Source organism: Scardinius erythrophthalmus (assembly GCF_964197995.2).
Source record: "Scardinius erythrophthalmus genome assembly, chromosome: 4".
Classification (NCBI taxonomy): domain Eukaryota; kingdom Metazoa; phylum Chordata; class Actinopteri; order Cypriniformes; family Leuciscidae; genus Scardinius; species Scardinius erythrophthalmus.
The window spans coordinates 3802200-3821075 of NC_138224.1; the positions used below are offsets into that span (position 1 = coordinate 3802200).

At 39.7% G+C, this 18876-nt stretch overlaps 2 protein-coding genes across 5 annotated transcripts; both read left to right on the forward strand.

Annotated features, from left to right (window-relative positions):
• The first annotated feature begins 350 nt into the window (after nucleotides 1-350).
• On the forward strand, nucleotides 351-14966 carry nap1l1 (nucleosome assembly protein 1-like 1). 4 transcript variants are annotated; one of them, XM_081363822.1, is made up of 16 exons: nucleotides 351-525; nucleotides 2849-2886; nucleotides 4088-4173; nucleotides 5213-5315; nucleotides 6656-6797; nucleotides 7340-7420; nucleotides 7544-7672; nucleotides 8144-8215; nucleotides 8300-8439; nucleotides 8524-8669; nucleotides 8775-8794; nucleotides 9658-9780; nucleotides 9866-9898; nucleotides 9976-10026; nucleotides 11250-11281; nucleotides 13621-14966. In XM_081363822.1, the coding sequence occupies exons 2-15, from the start codon at nucleotides 2870-2872 to the stop codon at nucleotides 11253-11255; spliced, it is 1149 nt and encodes a 382-aa protein (XP_081219948.1). In that variant the 5' UTR covers nucleotides 351-525; nucleotides 2849-2869; the 3' UTR covers nucleotides 11256-11281; nucleotides 13621-14966. The 4 variants fall into 4 exon arrangements, with proteins under 4 accessions (XP_081219948.1, XP_081219946.1, XP_081219945.1 ...); XM_081363821.1 differs by having other exon boundaries at nucleotides 407-525; nucleotides 7340-7432; XM_081363820.1 differs by lacking the exon at nucleotides 11250-11281 and having other exon boundaries at nucleotides 356-525.
• Nucleotides 14967-16090: 1124 nt separating this feature from the next.
• phlda1 (pleckstrin homology-like domain, family A, member 1) lies at nucleotides 16091-18381 on the forward strand. The gene has a single exon (XM_081364526.1). It carries the CDS (start codon nucleotides 16235-16237, stop codon nucleotides 16667-16669), a length of 435 nt encoding a protein of 144 aa, XP_081220652.1. The 5' UTR covers nucleotides 16091-16234; the 3' UTR covers nucleotides 16670-18381.
• The last annotated feature ends 495 nt before the right edge of the window (nucleotides 18382-18876 follow it).

Genomic DNA, 18876 nt, shown 5'->3' on the forward strand with positions numbered 1-18876 from the left:
ATAGATAGATAGATAGATAGATAGATAGATAGATAGATAGATAGATAGATAGATAGATAGATAGATAGATAGATAGATAGATAGATAGATATCGTCGCAAACGCTTTGGCGGGAACCTCCACCCCGGCCCACTCTGGAACAATGGCATTCCCCCCTAAACGATTTCCGGCAGCCCCTCCTTCTCCTTTACCGTTGTCCTGGTGGCATATTTCCGAACCCTACTATGACCAAGGCTAGGCTCATGAATATTAATGAGCTAAAGTGCACGCCAACGTCTGCTTTTCAACCAATGAGAATAGCCCTACAGACAGAACAGCACGGTGCGTAATTAATATTCATGCACCCAGCCTATTCCATGGTAGGATTAGCAAAGCGCGACCTGAGTTACGTGCTGACGCCAGATGTATATGAGCGCACGCGGCGGGATCTTTTTCCCCTTTTAGCGCCATCAGAGCGGGAGTCTCGCGCTGTTCACTGCGCAGTAGCATCTCCGCCTCAGACAGACCTCTACTCGTCGGCTCCTCGGTAAGGACATAATACCGCTGAGCGACTGATTGTCCGTGTTTATAGACGTCTTTTTGTTCATACTAGAAGATAAAGTACGACTTAAGTCGAGAGTTAAGTGGTCAGAATTGGATATTTAGCGCGTGAGCTAACCGTTCAGTCAGCAGCCATTGAAACAGACTCCTCCATGATGGAGATGAAAATGGCTGTTCGTATTTTAAATATCGTTTAAATCCAAGTTTAACCGATATTTAACCTGCCGTTTTAACGTTTAAACGTTTCTTTGTTGACAGACTTGCTTGGTTACAGTTGTTAGGAACGTTGTCTTTTCTCGTGTTGGTGGATGATGGTAACGTTAGTTGGTCTGATCTGGCGGGTAAGTTTTTTTTAGGGGGTGTCTCATCACGTTGTCGGAAAAATGGAAATTAAACCAATTTATTTGATTAAACCGTCTTTTTTAATGCAAGTTTGATGGAGGGACGTAAACATGGCACATGTTCGATCATGATTAGGATAAAATTATCTGATGTTTTTACGCATGCTGGTTTAAATTCAGCTTACTCTAACGTTTTCCTCATTAGCTTGAATCTGAATCGTTGAATGGCTTTGGTAATTTCATAAGTTTTCTCTTGTTGTGAGGGTTTGGTTATAGGGATGCTGTGCTGCTAACAGCTTTAGCCGGTGGATCTGTGGAGGAAACACGTGGTGATGTGGCCTGGTGAGAATTGACCACTGCACTGACCCGTGGATCAATTTCAAGATCATTAACCCAGTTTAAGAGTTAAACAGAGGGTTTAAATGGTAGCTTTAGCAATGCCTGGACCTAGTTGGCTAGTTTGATGTTTAATTCGGCACATCTGTATGAGTTCTGGCTGGTGAGTTGCCAGAGGCTCTAATTGGAGAGAATAATGCTTTACTACTGAAGTCAGCCAGTAATACAATATTTAATTTTCTCTTTTAAATTTTTTTTATTTATTTATGTCTGGCTTATTTTTTGCAAGTCTTATGTTGCTATTGTTTAAATGATTTTGCATTAGAGTACAGGCCAAAAGTTTAGGAACATTACTATTTTTAATGTTTTTGAAAAGTCTCTTATGCTCATCAAGCTTGCATTTATTTGATTAAAAATACAGAAAAACAGTCATATTGTTAAATATTTTCATCGGCCATTACTCCAGCTCTTGCTTTCCCTGGGAATCGAACCCATGACCTTGGCGTTGCAAGCGCCAATGCTCTACTTGTGCATTTACAAGTACACATGTACTTGTGTACTTGTGCAGTTTCTTCTGTTGAACACAAAAATATCTTCTATCTGACCATTTAAATTTTGGGGTGAACTATCCCTTTAATTTGTGACGAGACAGGCTTCCCTCAGTCATGAAATAACATTGAATTGTGATGCACTTTCTAGTCTACATTGTAGACCGTAAATTGCTATTTATATGAAAGAGTCTTTGGTGAATCATGGCGAAGTCTTGGAAATTCAATGGTCATAAGGTTTGGGAACCTTAGAGAGGCTTTTTAACAAGTGCATTTAGCCTTTGCTCCCAGGTCGGATGGCTTTTATTAGGTTTAAAGGCGTGCTGTCAGCTTTCACTGCTGACGAACGGTTATTAGAGGCTGGAGGAAACCTGCCAGGAACTTTGTCCCGGTATTGTGACCCGCCATGATCCGTAGCTGCCATTGTTTGGGAAACTCTTATGTGTCTGTATTGACAGGTTTCAGCTGTCTGATCTTGACGCAGACAGAAAGAGGAAGAGATTAACCTTCAAATCTGTCAAGAATGGATGCTGTCAGGTCTTCATGTTATTGATCTCCTACAGGCGAAGAGCCTCCTGTCTGTAGCGATCAGCTCTTGAATGAATGAAGTTGCTCAGTGTTGCCGCTGGACGTGGGTGTCTGAGGTCGTGTTTGATACGACTGGCTCATAGACTTCAGATTTGGAGGCGGTGGAACTGGCTCGGATGCACTAACAAATGGATCCAGTCAGAATTAGAGCTGAAGATGGAGGGCTCACACCTTTGATGTTTATTGCTAATCTATCTCAGAAAACCCCAGGGGTTGAAATTCTGCCATTGAAGTTTTTTAGCACGAAGATGGCAGCGTGTGCGAGTTTCAATACATTTGTGTCTCAAAATCAGGTCTGATTGGACACATCTGGATGCTTTTGACAAATGTCCATTACGTAAATAGTTAAACTTGTGCATATTGGATGCCTGAATCACGTCAGTGCAGCGGGTAAACCATCACCTGACAGATAAGACCATCAGCAACCGAGTTTGGCTTGAGGCTGTTAAACATAATGCACAGCATTAACATTTTCCCTTCTCTCTTTCTCCTGTAGGAATCAGAACGGTGAAACAACATGGCAGATCTCGACAAGTAAGTGCTTGTTTGTCTATTAAAGAGCTTTTTATTTTAGACTGTCAGTAATGGTTTGATCATGTATCATTTCCCAGTTTGACAGCTTATTGGATTGACGCCCTTCTCATTATCAGCTAAAATCTCTTTATGGCTGTTTGTGCATTAAATGGCACATAAACGCCCCTCTCGGCTGATGTTTGATTAGCCTCGCGTGACCAGTGAACTGATCTGTACGGTCCTAACCTCTCTCCTCCCTGTAAGAGACACCGAGGCCAGCAACATGTGTGCTTTCACCCTCAGTGTGTCATCCCAAGCATTTATGCAATGCCTAACACGTGTTTTGCAACTCTACAGCTCTGGGTTTACTCATTCGACACGTGGTACGAGTGATATCCGCGAATCACCTGTTGTTCACCACAGGAACTTCCTGTCTCTTAAGAGCGCCGTATATATGTGATGCTGGTTCACATGCTCCTGTGTTTTTATTTCAGCTCAGCGCTTCAGGCCCTGCTTAAGTTTTAACAATGTACATAAAAGCGTGAATGCATAAACTTTTTCTCGTTAGCAATTTTTTTTAATAATAAGCTAAACTCTTAACTTTAAAGAAGTTAAAAACTCTTTTAAAAGATCTCTTGGGAGAAAGTCATGTTAACCTCAGTAGAAGCAAATGCAAGCACAATATTTAAGACTTGCAATGTTAGTTGGGAATTGTTTTTTAAAGAGGATCTCTTTTTTGTAGTCTACTAGAACAGGTTTTTATACTTGAATGTTCAAAAAAATCGAATTTTTGACTAGCTTCTCTCTTCCAAGTCTGTCAGTAACGCTCTGTTTAGTTCCTGTCTCTATGAAGCTCCTCCTCCTGAAAAGCACTAAGTGCTCTGATTGGTCGGCTGGAGCAGTGTGTTGTGATTGGTCATGCACTTCAAATGTGCTTGGGAAATGTCCTGAACACATTAAGTCAAACACCAACTCAACCAGGCCCCGTCCCTTTTTTTGCATATGCTTTGAGCAGGAATTATTTAAATGAATATTGTGATGTTCGTTCCCGGAAGAAAACACAAGACTAGGCGTTTCAGGGAGTTCAGAAACACTGATATAGAGAATAACTCCCTTTGGAGTGACTTTGCGCTTTGTTTCAGTCATGATCAAACAGCAACATTACACACTAAAGAAAGATGAACATAAAACATGATAGAACTCCTTTAATGTGTATTTGCAGTAAAGACCAAACTGAAATGGACCCAGCAGATATGGAGGATGTTGAAGAGGTGGAGGAAGAGGAGACTGGGGAAGACAACAGTAAAGGTATGATCTTTGGCTCTTTTATGCATGTTTTTCTCCTCGGTTCCTGTGTAAACTAAAGGTCAACCAGTTTAAATAAAAAAATGTACGCCAGTAACCAAGCGGCTGATAACCAATTAAAACTATCCTCCACTGCCGGTGCTTGACAGTTCACAAAGGAATTAAAAACTATTGCCACTGGTGTTTACTGACAACAAATAGTTCCACAACGCAACTATCTGTGCATATAAATCTGCAAAAACAATATATTGGTTGAGTGTGACTACCACTCGAGAGGACAGGTTGACTGATCCGCTTTATTTGCATTACAAATCATCACAACCAGACCAGGTTTGTGTATCATATCTTGCAGTGATTCTCAAAATCATAAAGCAAAAATGTAACAATCAACAACCATTATAAAACAGTGGTGTTTTATCACAAAAGATGTGAAAAGTTGGAAAAAGTGGGTCTTTAATGCTTTAAAGCAACATTGAAACGATTTGCTTAAACGAATCGTAACTCCTCCATTGAGCTTATAGTGTGTTTTTATTGTTTCGAGTCCCTTTGCTGTTTTTCTTCACTAGGCTGCTGTGTCGGAAAGTTAAATGCGTCTGTCATGGATTCTTATCGCTGACACACACACCTGACAGTCGGTCAAAGTCATTAGGAAGAGGCTGTGCGCACGTTAGCGCTGGCACTTTTTGTGTTGGGTAACGTGATATCAGTCAGTAACCTCAGTGACCTTAGCTGTGTTTAGCAGCTGGACCGATCCGTCGGGCAGAGTATTAGCGCAACTCAAAGCGTGTTTAATATCAAGTAATGTGGGCATTAGATGTGCGCTTGCTCTCTAAAGATTGCTGCTCTGTCGCATTGACCTCGCCTGTGTTTTCCGCTTTATTTTTGGGATGAAAAGTGCATCTTTTTTTGACCCTTGGCAAAGAAGGTGCCCTAGTTCTGAGAGTTGTTGATTGGATAATATAGGCATCGCACTCCGCCCCTTGTCATTGGTTGGTTCTTCCTGCTGTCATTTAACAGTCATGTTTGTTTGCTCTGGTTTTAGCACGTCAGCTGACGATGCAGATGATGCAGAACCCCCAGATTCTTGCGGCACTGCAGGAGCGATTGGACGGACTCGTGGGATCTCCCTCAGGGTACATGGAGAGGTGTGTGAACGCACCCACACACACACACACACATATATGCAGAGCACGACTTCAAATGTTTCTCATTGGCTGCATCTGATTTCCCTATTTTGCTAACACTGACTGAATTAAACCTTTCTAATTCTGGCCAGATCCTCTTCTTGCTACTTTGCATCAGGGTTGAAAATTAACAGGGGCTTGGCATGGCATCAAAATTAATAAAAATGCTACAAATTCTAGATATGATGGGGGAAAAATGCCCCTTTATTTAATGAGATTTCATTATTTAAAGTGTTGTTTTCCCTGAATATCAGCACAATTGCTAATGGGATGTTCATTGAATTGATGTATAAAAAGTTAATATTGAGTGAGTTACATTTTTGACAATATTAAGGGTTTTCACACCATAGTTCCTATTACTATTGGCAGATGTACCCGCTTTTTGCTGTGTACTGGTACTGGGAATGATTTTAGTTATAGGAACACCTTTTTGAGGAATAAATTAGCTCCAACTTCAGAGTAGGGTCTAACCCAGGACAACAGGAACTAACAGTGACGTAAGTGTGCGTTGATTGGCCGAACACACGCCATACAAAACACCGGTACCGCCACTTTTAAAAAGCTGTGTAGACAGTTTACATATACTCCATGAACATGGAAAATGGCAAACATACAGAAAGCTCATGTTAACAGCATTTACCCGTCGCCATTGTTTATTTCTCAGCCTCTGATATGAAGCACTGCAAGTTGTCTCTTTGCCTCCTTTTTGCTCTTTCAATTGCATAACTTATGACTACATTCCATCTCCGTTATCACGAAAACTACGACACACAACAGAAACACGGCTCCGATCATGGCATCCTCCATGCTCTAGTTGTTGACGTTGTTGAATGGCGCGCTTAACCGACACTGTTAGCCGACTTGCGCCCTCGTGGCTAGCTGCTATAACTGACTTCCTATAACTGCCTGGTATGAAAGCCCCTAATGTCAATATTGTCTGTTTTTGCTCTGTTTTACAAATGATAATAGTTCAACAAACGAATCCACAGCAGAACTGTTTCTCGTCTCCAAACAACAGTGTTGTTAATAATGTATCCGGACGATTTTGACTTGATTAATAACTTCTCGTCGTCTTGATCTAGTTGAATTTCTTTAAATGTAAGAATTTGGCATAAAAGATGTAAAATGTAAAATCTGCCCATTATAAAGGTATTAAAAATCTGAAAATCCATTTAAGTGGGCTGAAATTACATCATGGAGAAGTTCATTTCTTTCTTGTTTACGAAACTATAATTCTGAGTCATTCATGAATTATTCATTTGCCCCCTTGTGACCTCTTGTTGTTTTTGGTGTCTACGCAGCTTACCAAAGGTGGTGAAGAGACGCGTTAATGCCCTTAAGAACCTCCAGGTCAAATGCGCCCACATCGAAGCAAAGTTCTACGAGGAAGTCCACGAACTGGAGCGAAAATACGCCGCTTTGTATCAGCCTCTCTTTGACAAGGTGAGACTCATTTCTTTCATCCAGAAGGAATAACGTTGGTTTTATTCTCGTAAAAGCTGCAGTTTAAGATGAAACAACCTGCTGTTGTGTACCAGAAGACAGTTCAGATTGTTAAAGCTGTTATATTGACCTGCTGCCTCAGCATTTCCAACTGCAGCAAACACCAAAGTGTTCTCCAGTGAGATCATGTGGTCAATCGAGGACACGAGACAACAGCAGCCAAAGAGATGTCTTACAGAAAATAAAACCTGAGCTGGAACTGTTTATCCTCTCCCATAGCTCTTTCTCTCTCCCAGAGGAGTTGTGATGGCTGAGAAGCTCAATTAAAAACAGGGTTCTTCAAGATATTAAAGCCTGAGAACATTGCTTTAGATGCTTTAACTATTTAAATCTTACAGCATAAAGTTTGCATCTGGACCACCTTTACTATTATATACACGCATTTTGTTGTAGTTAATGATGATAATGCTGCTTGGACCTAAAGATTCTGTGAATTAGCCTTTTATTGTTTAATTTTGATGCATTTGAACTTATGTCTTTAGCGGAGTGATATCGTGAGAGCGGCATACGAACCCACAGATGAGGAGTGCGAGTGGAAACAAGATGAAGAGGAAGAGCTGACAGTAAGTAAGCAGGTACAGGTGATCCATACCTGCATGCTCTTCAAATGCCACCTCATTTATATCATTCTTGTATTGATTTATTCGGTCATAACTTGACTCTGTCTGGCTCTTTGCCGTTATCAGGAGGAAATGAAGGAAAAGGCCAAAGTGGAGGAGGAGAAGAAAGATGAGGAAAAGGAAGACCCTAAAGGAATCCCAGAGTTCTGGCTCACAGTTTTCAAGAACGTTGACCTTCTCAGTGAAATGTTGCAGGTAGGGAAAGAGCGGCCAAACGTGGGCTCACGAGGGAGTGATTGTGACCGTAGTAGTGTTCAAAAGCAGGTCATGCATCATGGGAATTTACAGCGAGTGATTTCTCTTTGGAAAATGTTGGACTTGTCGTTGCTGCCATCTAGTGATGTGAAAGTGCACTTTGCAACTTATTTTATTTTAGGTAATTATACAGGCATCATGAAACAGCATAATATGACTTTCCTTCCAAATATTCAGTTTCTATCAGGAATTAATATAATTAATCGCAGTTTTAGAACATGAAACTTGGGTTAGTTGATCAGGATTATTATAGTTACCTAAAACTATATTGGACTTTTATATCAGGTAAATGACAAAGCAACAATTCTCATTTTCATTTAGTCTTGTGTGCATTTTCATTATTATAATGTGCATTTTTATTAAAGCAAATAGACTAGATTAATTTGTTTCTATTGATTTGTTTCCGTCTAGGAACATGATGAACCAATCCTCAAGCACTTACAAGACATCAAAGTCAAATTCTCTGACGCCGGCCAGCCGATGGTGAGCCTGAAAGTCGTTGTTTTCTGTGTGATGTCTTTAAGCTCACAGTTCACTCACTGTTTTGTGTGTTTGCTCTCGTTTCAGAGTTTCACATTAGAGTTCCACTTTGAGCCCAATGATTTCTTCACACAAACAGTCCTGACAAAGACCTACAAAATGAGGTCCGAGCCAGATGAGTCCGATCCCTTCTCATTTGACGGGCCAGAGATCATGGGCTGCACAGGGTACGGCTCAACTTTCGACTTTAACTCCATTGAGGGCATTGATGTGCCAATATTAAACCTGTGAGACTGAATGTCTGTTTTCAGATGCACGATCGACTGGAGTAAGGGCAAGAACGTCACACTGAAAACCATTAAGAAGAAACAGAAACATAAGGGACGTGGCACAGTTAGGACGGTTACCAAGACGGTCCCCAATGATTCATTCTTCAACTTTTTCTCACCACCTGAAGGTATATATAACTATATAATGTGGTTTTTGTTTTGTTTTTAATCAAGAGTTGGTTTTGCTGATAATGACATGGTCTAAACTTTCTTTTCTTTAATTTTCTTTCCAGTTCCAGAAACCGGTGAACTGGTGAGTAAACCTTTTTTTTTTTTTTTTTCGTTTTTTTTTTTTTTGCCATGAACATTTAGTAACTTTATTCTACACACAAAAAGGTTCTTTATTGGCATTGATGGTTCCATGAAGACTTTTTAACATCCATGGAATCTTTCCTTTCCACAAAAGATTCTTAATAATTTTAAAATGTTTTTTTGCACTAAGACAGGGTTCGTACAAGGTGAATTTTGACTTTTGGAAATTTAAGGCCTGGAAAACCTTTGAAAACAGCCATATTTACGAAGCGGTACTTGAAAAGTGCTTGACTAATTTAAATAGAAAATATATGAAATTTCTTTTTTTGTTTGTTAAAGCACAAATGCAATCTTTTCACGCAAAATGTAACACTGCAGCCCGTCTGATAAACCTCCATCAGACCTTTCCTCGATACGCCAACATTATAAATCTATATTATTTATAGAACAATAATAGCCATTATAAACTTTGTATTTAATATATATTATTAAAAACGTTGTAAGTTGTATTTTGGATACCTTATATCTGTAATTTGAGTTTAAAAAATACTAAAAATATTGTTTGATAAGTGCGATCTCTGATGTTAGTCCTTGAAAACCAAAAAGTAGAGCTTAAAGTCCTTGAAAGTCCTGGAATTTCAATTTACAGTATCTGTACGAACCCTGCTAAGAAAAGACTCTTTTTAGAGCTTTTTAAAAGATTATTTGGAAACCATAAATGGTTCTTCAATAGCATAACGGCTGAACCTTTATTTTTAAGCATGGTGATTCATCTTGGTGAGTAATCTGATATTTTGGCCAGTAACCATGAAATCTCGAGGTCATGCATCAGTGTCTGATGGTTTGTTTTTGCTGTGTGTTCAGGACGAGGACTCGGAGGCAGTGTTAGCAGCAGACTTTGAGATTGGTCACTTCATCCGTGAGCGCATTGTTCCCAGGGCGGTGCTGTACTTCACTGGGGAGGCCATCGAAGATGACGATGATGACGTGAGTGAGCGAGACATCCTTTGTCATAAAGTGAAATGCTTTATTTCCAAACATCTGACCTCTGTGTTTCTGTTGTGTTCGCCAGTATGACGAGGAGGGCGAGGAAGCCGACGATGAGGTTAGTTTTCATCTCGTTGTTTGTTTTTATCATCTTAACGCCCTCGACTGTTTGTAAACTGTGTTTGTAATTTGCAGGAGGGTGAAGAGGAAGCCGACGAGGAAAACGATCCAGACTATGAGCCCAAGGTAAGAGTCCAGATGTCTATCAATGCTCCTCAAGGCAGTCTGATACTGAGATCTCAACATACAGAACACATACGGTCACCTCCACTCATGCATCACCGCCTCTCGCCCTCAAATGCTAATTCTCCTGGCAAAAATCCTATTCTTTGAGTTATTATTTTCTAGGCCAATTGAGAACACTATTGTTTTGTTAATGACTGACTGCAGTGTTGGCGTCATCTCTGTTTGGCTGTTATTGCAGGAGCATTCAGACCTTTAACCCTGATTTATAAATACTACAGTGCAGCTCTAAAACTTCATGCGTCAATGTTGAAAATATCCTGCCCTACAAGGGTCAGTTTGCACAGTCCTTTTCCTATTTTTCACTGAATCTGAACATATGCATCAGTACTTGCTCTGAGAGGTCAAGGTTCAGGATGGGAATTCTAATGGATGGTTTTCCTCTGGCATTACCGACTGACTTAGGGTCGCACGATTTGGGGGGGAAATCTAATTGCATTCTTTATTTTATATTTTTGGTTGATCAATATGGCTGTGTAGTAGTAATATTAATAATAATAATAATAATTATGTGCTTTGTCGGTTTGCAGTTTGGCCAAGATTTTATTTCAATATTGGCTATATAGTATTAATAGTGATAATGATGATGATAATCCACGTTTGCAGTCCGTGGTTTTTCTATATTAATATTCCATATTTAATAAACAAATCTTGGCCAAACAGTAGTAGTAGTAAATAAGAAATTACTAAAACAATTAGAAATAATATTATTGAAAAAAGAAAAAAAAAAAGACAAGTATTTAAACGAATTAGCGTAAGAATTACAATACTGATGTTTTTTGCCGTCTTAATTTCACTAAAACATTTAAAATCAAAATCACTTTCTTATTGCGATTATTTTATGAATCATACAGCCTGTCTTGATATTAGAATGTTATACAAATTGCTGTCCTGATGAGAGAAGCATCACTGCACGTTTATCTTCCACTTTTACAACTTTATCTTTACACAAGGGGTTTTTATGTAAACTTCTGTCAGCATGTCAAAGTTCTGCCCGTGCATCTCATCTTTTCTCAAAGCATGCTCTAAAAACGACTCTACACTGATGTTCGATTAGTCAAGACTAGAAAAAAGATTGACTTTTGTAAGTGACGACATGATTAACATGTTAACTTTTCAAGCACTTTGGCACCTTGTGAGTTCCTCTCTAAATTTCTCCTCACTAGGTGTAAGTGATGTCTGTAGTAACCCTGCCCTGGTAGGTAACGCTCCTGAATCAGTGTCCCTCCCTGACCCTCCTGTTGCGTTTTAAATCCCTTCCCATGATTCCACCCCATCCTCACACTAATCACTAACACGCTCAGTTGTTGTGCTTGTTTTTTTGTTTTTTTTTTCATTCTTTAACCATCGTGAGTTGGCATTAGCATCTGTATTGTTTCTGTATGTTGAAGCATCCGGTTAGCTCTCCAGATTAAACCCTGATTTGACTTGTTGTCGTCTGGAGTCTTTTCCCGCTGAGGGTGGGAAAGACCGACCGCACTCGTTCTGTCATGCCATTGGTGGAGCCCGGTGTCAGTCATTGCTGTGCCATCCCTAGGGCCCTATGAAACCTTTTATTTTGACGTTTGAACAATTCTCCCCATTTTAATTCTTCTGAATTCATTTTTACCCCCCATTTTAATGGTTAAATTATATAATGAAACTTTTTTACAATTTAAGTAAAAAAAAAAAAAGTTTAGCAAGTTACTTTAATGCACTATGAAGAGTTCAGATGCAAAAGCCTCTAATGCCATCTTAAATTTTCTTCTAGAATGATAATTTTTATCAAGCTTGTATATTTAAGTTCAGTAATTTCACTTAAATGACAATTCATAGGTAATTTTCATTGCCATTTAAGTGTAATTACTGAACTCAGGGTTTCTGCGGGGTCTTAAAGTCTAAAATTCTGAACTTTAAATTTAAGGCCTTAAAAAGTCTTAAAAACGGCCAGATTTTCATCCTAGGTCTTAAATTTCATTTAGTCAGGTCTTAAAAAGTGTTTACCCGCGCTCATAATTGAAGCGACGCGCTAATTTTTTTTTACCAGACCCAACGAGGTGAAAAAAACCTAAACTTTTCAGAATGCCGCAAACGCACCGCAGGTCATGTGACAGGAACCAACCAATCACCCCTTTCCATAACAACATTGAAAGCTCAGTCAACATGAAGGATGGGGGTGCACCCAAACACTACTAATAAATATAAGCTAATGTATAAATGTCAGTAATTTGTCTTTTTTGACTCATTCTTTTTATAAAAAAAAAATATTTAAAGGCTGAAATATGAGGTTTATCTTTGTATAAAACTTTTTTGTCAAAACTATTTGAACTTGTACATGTTAGTAGATAACATGTTGCAAGACACTCTTTTAAAATCTGGCCATCACTTTTAATGGTATTTTAATGTTCACGTAAACAAAAGGTGCATATTGATGCTAATCAATTTGTTATTTGCTGTTTTTCGACATAAAACTTTGTTGAATTGACTTCATTATGTAGTATTAGTACTTTTTGAACAGGATTCTGTGATAACCGTGATAATTTTAATCATCTCATTTCCTCTTTAGTTATGATCAACTATGATCAACTAAAATCAACAATAATTGTGTTTTTACAGTATAATATGCAAAAGTACAATTTTCTATATAAAAGAAAATCTACCTCTCCCTCTCTCTCACACACACATCAGATAATCCTAGATGGATAGATAGATACTCTAATGATCCCGAGGTAACTATCTATCTAACTTGGATAATGCGTCGTGTAGGTCTTTAATTTCAATCTCTATGGTCTTAATGTCTTAAAAAGGTCTTAAATTTGACTTATTGAAACCCCCAGAAACCCTGTGAACTTAAATATACGAGCTTGATAAAAATGATCATTCTAGAAGAAAATTTAAGATGGCACTTAGAGGCTTTTGCATCTGAACTCTTCATGTATGTATGTATGTGTGTGTATACATCCCCCATTTACATTTTTCTGGATTCCATTTTAATGGTTTAATTGGATTAATAATCAAAAAATATATCTAATCAAGATAAGTTTTTAAATAATAGGAACTTATGATTTCCTTTTTCCCCAGAAATTGTTTCAATGTTTCTAGATTCATGGTTTTACACAAATGTTTATAAATAAATGCAATCAAATTGACTCTGCTGGCTTTTTAAGTGCTGCACAACAGAGGTTTACTGTAGAAATTAAAACATGGGGGGAAAAATGTAATTATTTATAATATTAATAATTATTATTACTATTACTTTACTAAAATGTATTTGTCACAATTTCACAAGTACTTATTTTCACCAGTATTCTTGAAGACCTGAATTTCTGTGTATGATTTGATGATGAAATGGTAAAAAGCTAAAACTGTAAATTCCAATATTATAATTTTTCTGACTGGATGATTCAGGCCGAGACCGATCGTGTAAATCATAGGGCCCTGTGTCCCCTCAGTTTGTGGCCGTGTGATTTGATTGGCTGAGGACCCAGCTGTTGGTTTTACAAGTGAAATGTGTTTTGCGCATGAAAAGTAACTCTCCGTCCGTCCTCTGCTTTACAGAAGGATGCCAACCCCCCAGAGGAGTGCAAACAGCAGTGATGGCGGCGCCCGCCTCCTTCAGGATCCCCTACACTGTAACGGCTTCAAACAAACATAGTTACTTACCGCCTTACAATGTTTTGTATTTTTCTTGGTAGAAATAATTGAAAAATAAATAAAAGGGTTTCAAGATTTTTGTTACAAAAAAAAAGAAAAACAACTCCTATTGGGAGCCGTTGCTCATGACGCATAGTATTTTACTAGACCGGTTTCTTTTTTCTTTTTTTTTTCTTTTCTCTCTGTATACATGGTTAGAATGCAGAAAATCCCTCAAAGCATGACACTTGTTTCTTCACTGCTAAACTAGTCGGGTTCTCGTGAAGTCTTTTGTATTGCTCTTAGACAACAGCTGTGGAAAGACTGTCCGGTTTACAGGAAAAGTGATTCCTTTACGCTCTGAGCAACCAAAGCAGAGGCACGAGACCGTCTGTCTCACACAAAGGCGCTCGTTCATTCAGTTCAAACCCCCCCCCCTGTAATCAGGCTAAATCAGTTCTCGGTTAAAACATTCCACAAAGCGCCACACTATTTCTGCTTACGGTTCAAAGACTTGTGTTTTGTTGGTGGTGACTGTACATTCCACATCTGTGCGAAGGAGTTCGTCCTTCAGTAGACGCTCTAATGCTGCATGACTGTCGTTTTTCCTTTAATTTTTTTCTTCTATGAGCACTTTGTTCTTTGTCATGTGTTGGTAGCGTCTCTTTCCAACGTCGATTAGACCAAGCGCTTAACGTTACGCTGGCTTGCCGTTATTCAGGTGGGTTCTCTGCTCCATGCATCTCTCCAGAATGCACTTACAATGATCCCAACGACCTCATTGGAGGATTAGACTTAGAATGCGAGAACCTGATTGGAGGAGCCATTTCTAGTTGGTCTCTGATTGGTTTGTTTCTGAGCTCGGCCCTGAGTGATGTTTGTTGAGGAGTCTGTGGTGACACGCCACCCTCTGTTTGGCAGACCTATCACTGTGAAGGGGTGCGACAGACTGTGTGTGTGATTGTGTGTGTGTGCACTCAGAGGAAGGCCTTCGTCTCCTCTCACTCGTAGCGCAGCCCAGCAGGTCTGAAGCAGATAGAGCAATATTCTCACTCCGAATCCCCCAACGCCGCAGTATCCCGTGTCTCGTCGCCCCGGCTCTGTGCACATGTCTGGCTCAGACCGCGTGGCTCGTCGATTAGCAGCGGGGGTCTTTCTTGTTCCCCTCAGCAGCTGTTGTCAAAGCAAAATGCCATGCTACAAAATACTAATGTACTCAATAACTGTACGTGGATGTATATTCATGAAAAATAAATTGGTAAAATGTGCAAGCATTGGTCTGTCTGTTTCTTTGCATGTTTAAATCCACACACACATACATATATACATATATATATATATATATATATATATATAATATTTTTTTAAGTTATTACCAGGAATCTGCAATATGGCAACTATAAGTTAAACTAATTGTCAATGTCACGATGGTCTGTCAATTTTTGTGAATATTTGTACTCATTCATTGACCACTAGGTGGCAGCGTTGAGTTTAAATTCCCTCAAGTTATTCAGTTTGACTACTCAAAATTATCAAGTTTGACGTGCAGTCATTTAAGTGATCAAATTGGCCTATTATTATTAAAAACTATTAAGATCCAAGTTGATTGCACTTAATTTAAGGCAGAAACTTTAACATTGTAGATATAAAACGGTCCTGAAGACTGAAAGGAAAAAATAAAGCAATTAAGGATAAGTGCAATACAATGTTTTTCCTGCATTTTTTTTTTCTCATCCATTACAGATTTAAACCATCAAGTGAGATTATCTTTCTAGCAACATCAGGTAAATATGGTTTATTATGGGTTACTTGTATAACTTAAAGTTGAAAGTTGCTTAACTTATTTTGATGCGTAAAAGCAATGTAAGAATCATTTCATAACCTAATGATCATATTTTTTTACAGAAAGGTTTAAATGTTAAAATGAATATTTAAATTAAAGTATGTCTTTGCTTTATGCTTTATTAGTGCATATTGTAATTAAATGGTATATATTGAAAGGCTATTTTTTAGTAATTTAATAGAGCTGTATTCAGAAATTTCTCATTTTAATGTTAGTTCGCATTTTATATTTTTCGGTATTACTATACCGTTGTAATGGAATATTTAAACAGATATTAGTTTATTTAATCGATATATTCAAGACGTTTAGGCATTTATCATATTTTAGGCATTTATGATATCTCTTTCTAAACGTTCGTTTTTGAATGTTCGCGTTAAATTACATAATGCAACATAATTAAGATTATGATTCCCACAAATGTTGGTTGGTTTTGAGACGGTCCATGATGAACTCGATTGTGTGTGTGTGTGCGCGCGCGTGCTGATGTTGCCGAGTTGAGCGCGCGTGCTTCACTCATGCAGTGGGCGGTCCGCGCGTGAAAGAAAACCCCCGTGCGCGCTCTGTCCCGATCATCACAGTCCTCGCAGACCCGGGACATCCATCCGTCCGCCTACCTAGGCTACAGCCCCAGTCCCAGCCCGAATCCGAACCCAGACCCAGTCCCGCACAGGCTCGTTTCATGCGCGATCTGACGAGATGCTGGAGTCCGGTGGCGGCGCGCGCGTGCTGAAGGAGGGCGCGCTGGAGAAGCGCAGTGACGGGCTGTTGCAGCTGTGGAAGAAGAAGCGCTGTGTGCTGACCGAGGACGGGCTGATGCTTCACCCACACAAACACCACCACCACCACCCCCACGACACCGGCTGCAAGGTGAAGGAGCTGCACTTCGCCAACATGAAGACCGTGGACTGCGTGGAGCGCAAGGGGAAGTACGTGTACTTCACGGTGGTGATGTCCGAGGGCCGAGAGATCGACTTCAGGTGCCCGCAGGACGAGGGCTGGAACGCGGAGATCACGCTCCAGATGGTCCAGTACAAGAACCGCCAGGCGATCCTGGCCGTGAAGTCCAGCCGGCAGAAGCAGCAGCAGCTGCTGATGGTCTCCTCGCAGAAGATGCTCCGAAACGCGCAGTAGGACGCGTGAGACCCCGCGGAGCCTCTCCGGAGTGCGCGAGATCAAGGGACGCTCCCGCGTGGAAGCGCGTTGCAGGAGCGCGGAGCTCTCGGGCGTCGGTTCGGTGTCACCCTGTGCACTTGGACGCGCGTGCAGACGCTCTTCATGCATTGAAAGACATCACAGCTGAATTATCATCATATACCAGACGGGAATATCACCTCGGAGACTGTAGGGGGGGCCGGGGCAAGTTGTCACACTGAGGTTTATTGTCTAGCAGTGGTTATGCGTGTTGGTTTCAAACATCCATCTTCAATTATGATCAGTTTTGTGGATTCTGCCCTCCTAATAAGGAATGTAATATAATTTTTTTTTTTTTAATCTGTAAAATCACACTGGGATATACATTAAGGTAGATTTGAGATTGTATTCTCCAAAAATGCCAGGTTGGGGCAAGTTGTCACACGAAGTAATGAATTAAAATCCATGTTGGTCAGTTTTTTTATTTTGCTCTTTGAATTTATGTTTCAGAATTATTTTATTTAGCTAAATTTAGTGTCAAAAAATGAAAGGTTCCCATTGTGACAACATGCCCCAATGAACTGTATTTTCTTTTCTGGGGCTGTAATGGTGTAAATGTTCATATGATTTCTGAAGCAAATACTTTAAAGTCTGTATTGATACAAAAACTGCCTGAAAGTGAAAGGTGTGACAACTAACCCCCGTCTCTCTTATACGTTTATGGGTTGTGAATGTGAAATGCCTTCAGTGCATCACCGTTCGTCTCTGTCTTGAACAGAAGTGCCATCATCACTTTCCACTTCAGCGCGGTTTCATTTGTCAGTCTTGTGCGGCTCTGGACGTGGAATCAATATCTTCCAGGAGACCTGAGAGGCCAATTCGTCACGGTCCAGATCGCGGTCTGCATGTGTGTGTGTGCAGGGATTTTAAAGAGACCACCTGAGCGTCACACGTCCAGTGAACGTTCACTGGAAAACTGCAGACTCCTGAAACCCTCTCAGATCCACCAGATCTTTAGTGATCTCTGATGCTCGACCAGTAGAGATGCTCTCAGCACTTCTGCATTTGATTATATATTTATTTGTACATATATTTTGTAACTGGTCATTTGCATATCTGAATGTCAGGTTATGTCTCTTAAGGTACACTTGATGCATTTCAGAATCTCAGAATAAGCTTTTGATTACTTTTTTTTTTTTATTCATGTAACTGGTTTGGATGGAGGATTCACATTTGACCAATGCTGGTTTTGAAGATTTACATTGTTGGTTCGCTTTGTTGTTTTTCAAACCAAAGAATGTACTTCATTTTATTGGGTGGATCATGTTGACATGACGTAACTCATACTCTGTTAAGGTTCATTCATTTGAACTGAACGTTGACTGTGTCATTGACCTCAGTCAGTGTGTGGACGCCATATTTAATGCAGTGATTGATGTGCAGTTTTCCATTTTGTTCCACTGGAAAAACTTCATTCCACTTCATTCCCGTTGAATTAAATGTGGCCTCTATCCTGACTGAGGATGTTGATCTGTGTATTTTCCGATCAATAATGCAAAACGTCTCAGTTGAACGCGCAGCGACAGAACTGGATATTGTTGATTCATCAGATGATCTGCTGTCGAGTCCTGCGTGACAATGACATTTTCTGATGGAACGGCATTGTTCCTTAAGCTGATGTGAATGCCACTTTTGAAATATACATTCCATTTCAAATGAATGTTGCATCCTTGTCTTTGCTTAATGCTGTGATTTTTGGGGTTTTCGTGGTACAGAAAGAACAAATGGCAATGCACACGGTTCAGCCAGAAACATTACGTACGTGCAAATGCCAACACAACAAAGCTAAACTTAAACTAGGTTCCCAGCATGCAATTTTGCGTTTAAAAGACGTCTAATAGCCGTCCAAACACAGCCCAGACGTCTAGGCTAAAACAAGGCGATTTAGGTCATTTAATAGACGTCTAACCATATCCTAAGAATAGACTAGTCATCAATTAGATAACAAAGAAATGAAATGAGTGAAGAAATGAAACCAAACACCTTGTAATCACTGTTTACTTTGCTTGCATGATGGAATATCATACATCTCGCTAGTTATTTTTGACATGTAACCAAATTCAAGGTTATTTTGGCTAGAAGTGTGTTACTTATAGCCGGACGAATTAACCTAGACGGTGAAATGACGATGATGATGGCTTCTTCAA

What these genes read in the sequence shown, in the direction of transcription:
- nap1l1 (XM_081363819.1), top strand. An exon ending in ATCAGCCTCTCTTTGACAAG is followed by an intron (nt 6,798 to 7,339) that starts GTGAGACTCATT and finishes TTATGTCTTTAG; the next exon opens with CGGAGTGATATCGTGAGAGC. An exon ending in ATCCAGACTATGAGCCCAAG is followed by an intron (nt 10,027 to 13,620) that starts GTAAGAGTCCAG and finishes TCTGCTTTACAG; the next exon opens with AAGGATGCCAACCCCCCAGA.
- phlda1 (XM_081364526.1), top strand. Translation starts at nt 16,235, where the DNA reads ATGCTGGAGTCCGGTGGCGGCGCGCGCGTGCTGAAGGAGGGCGCGCTG.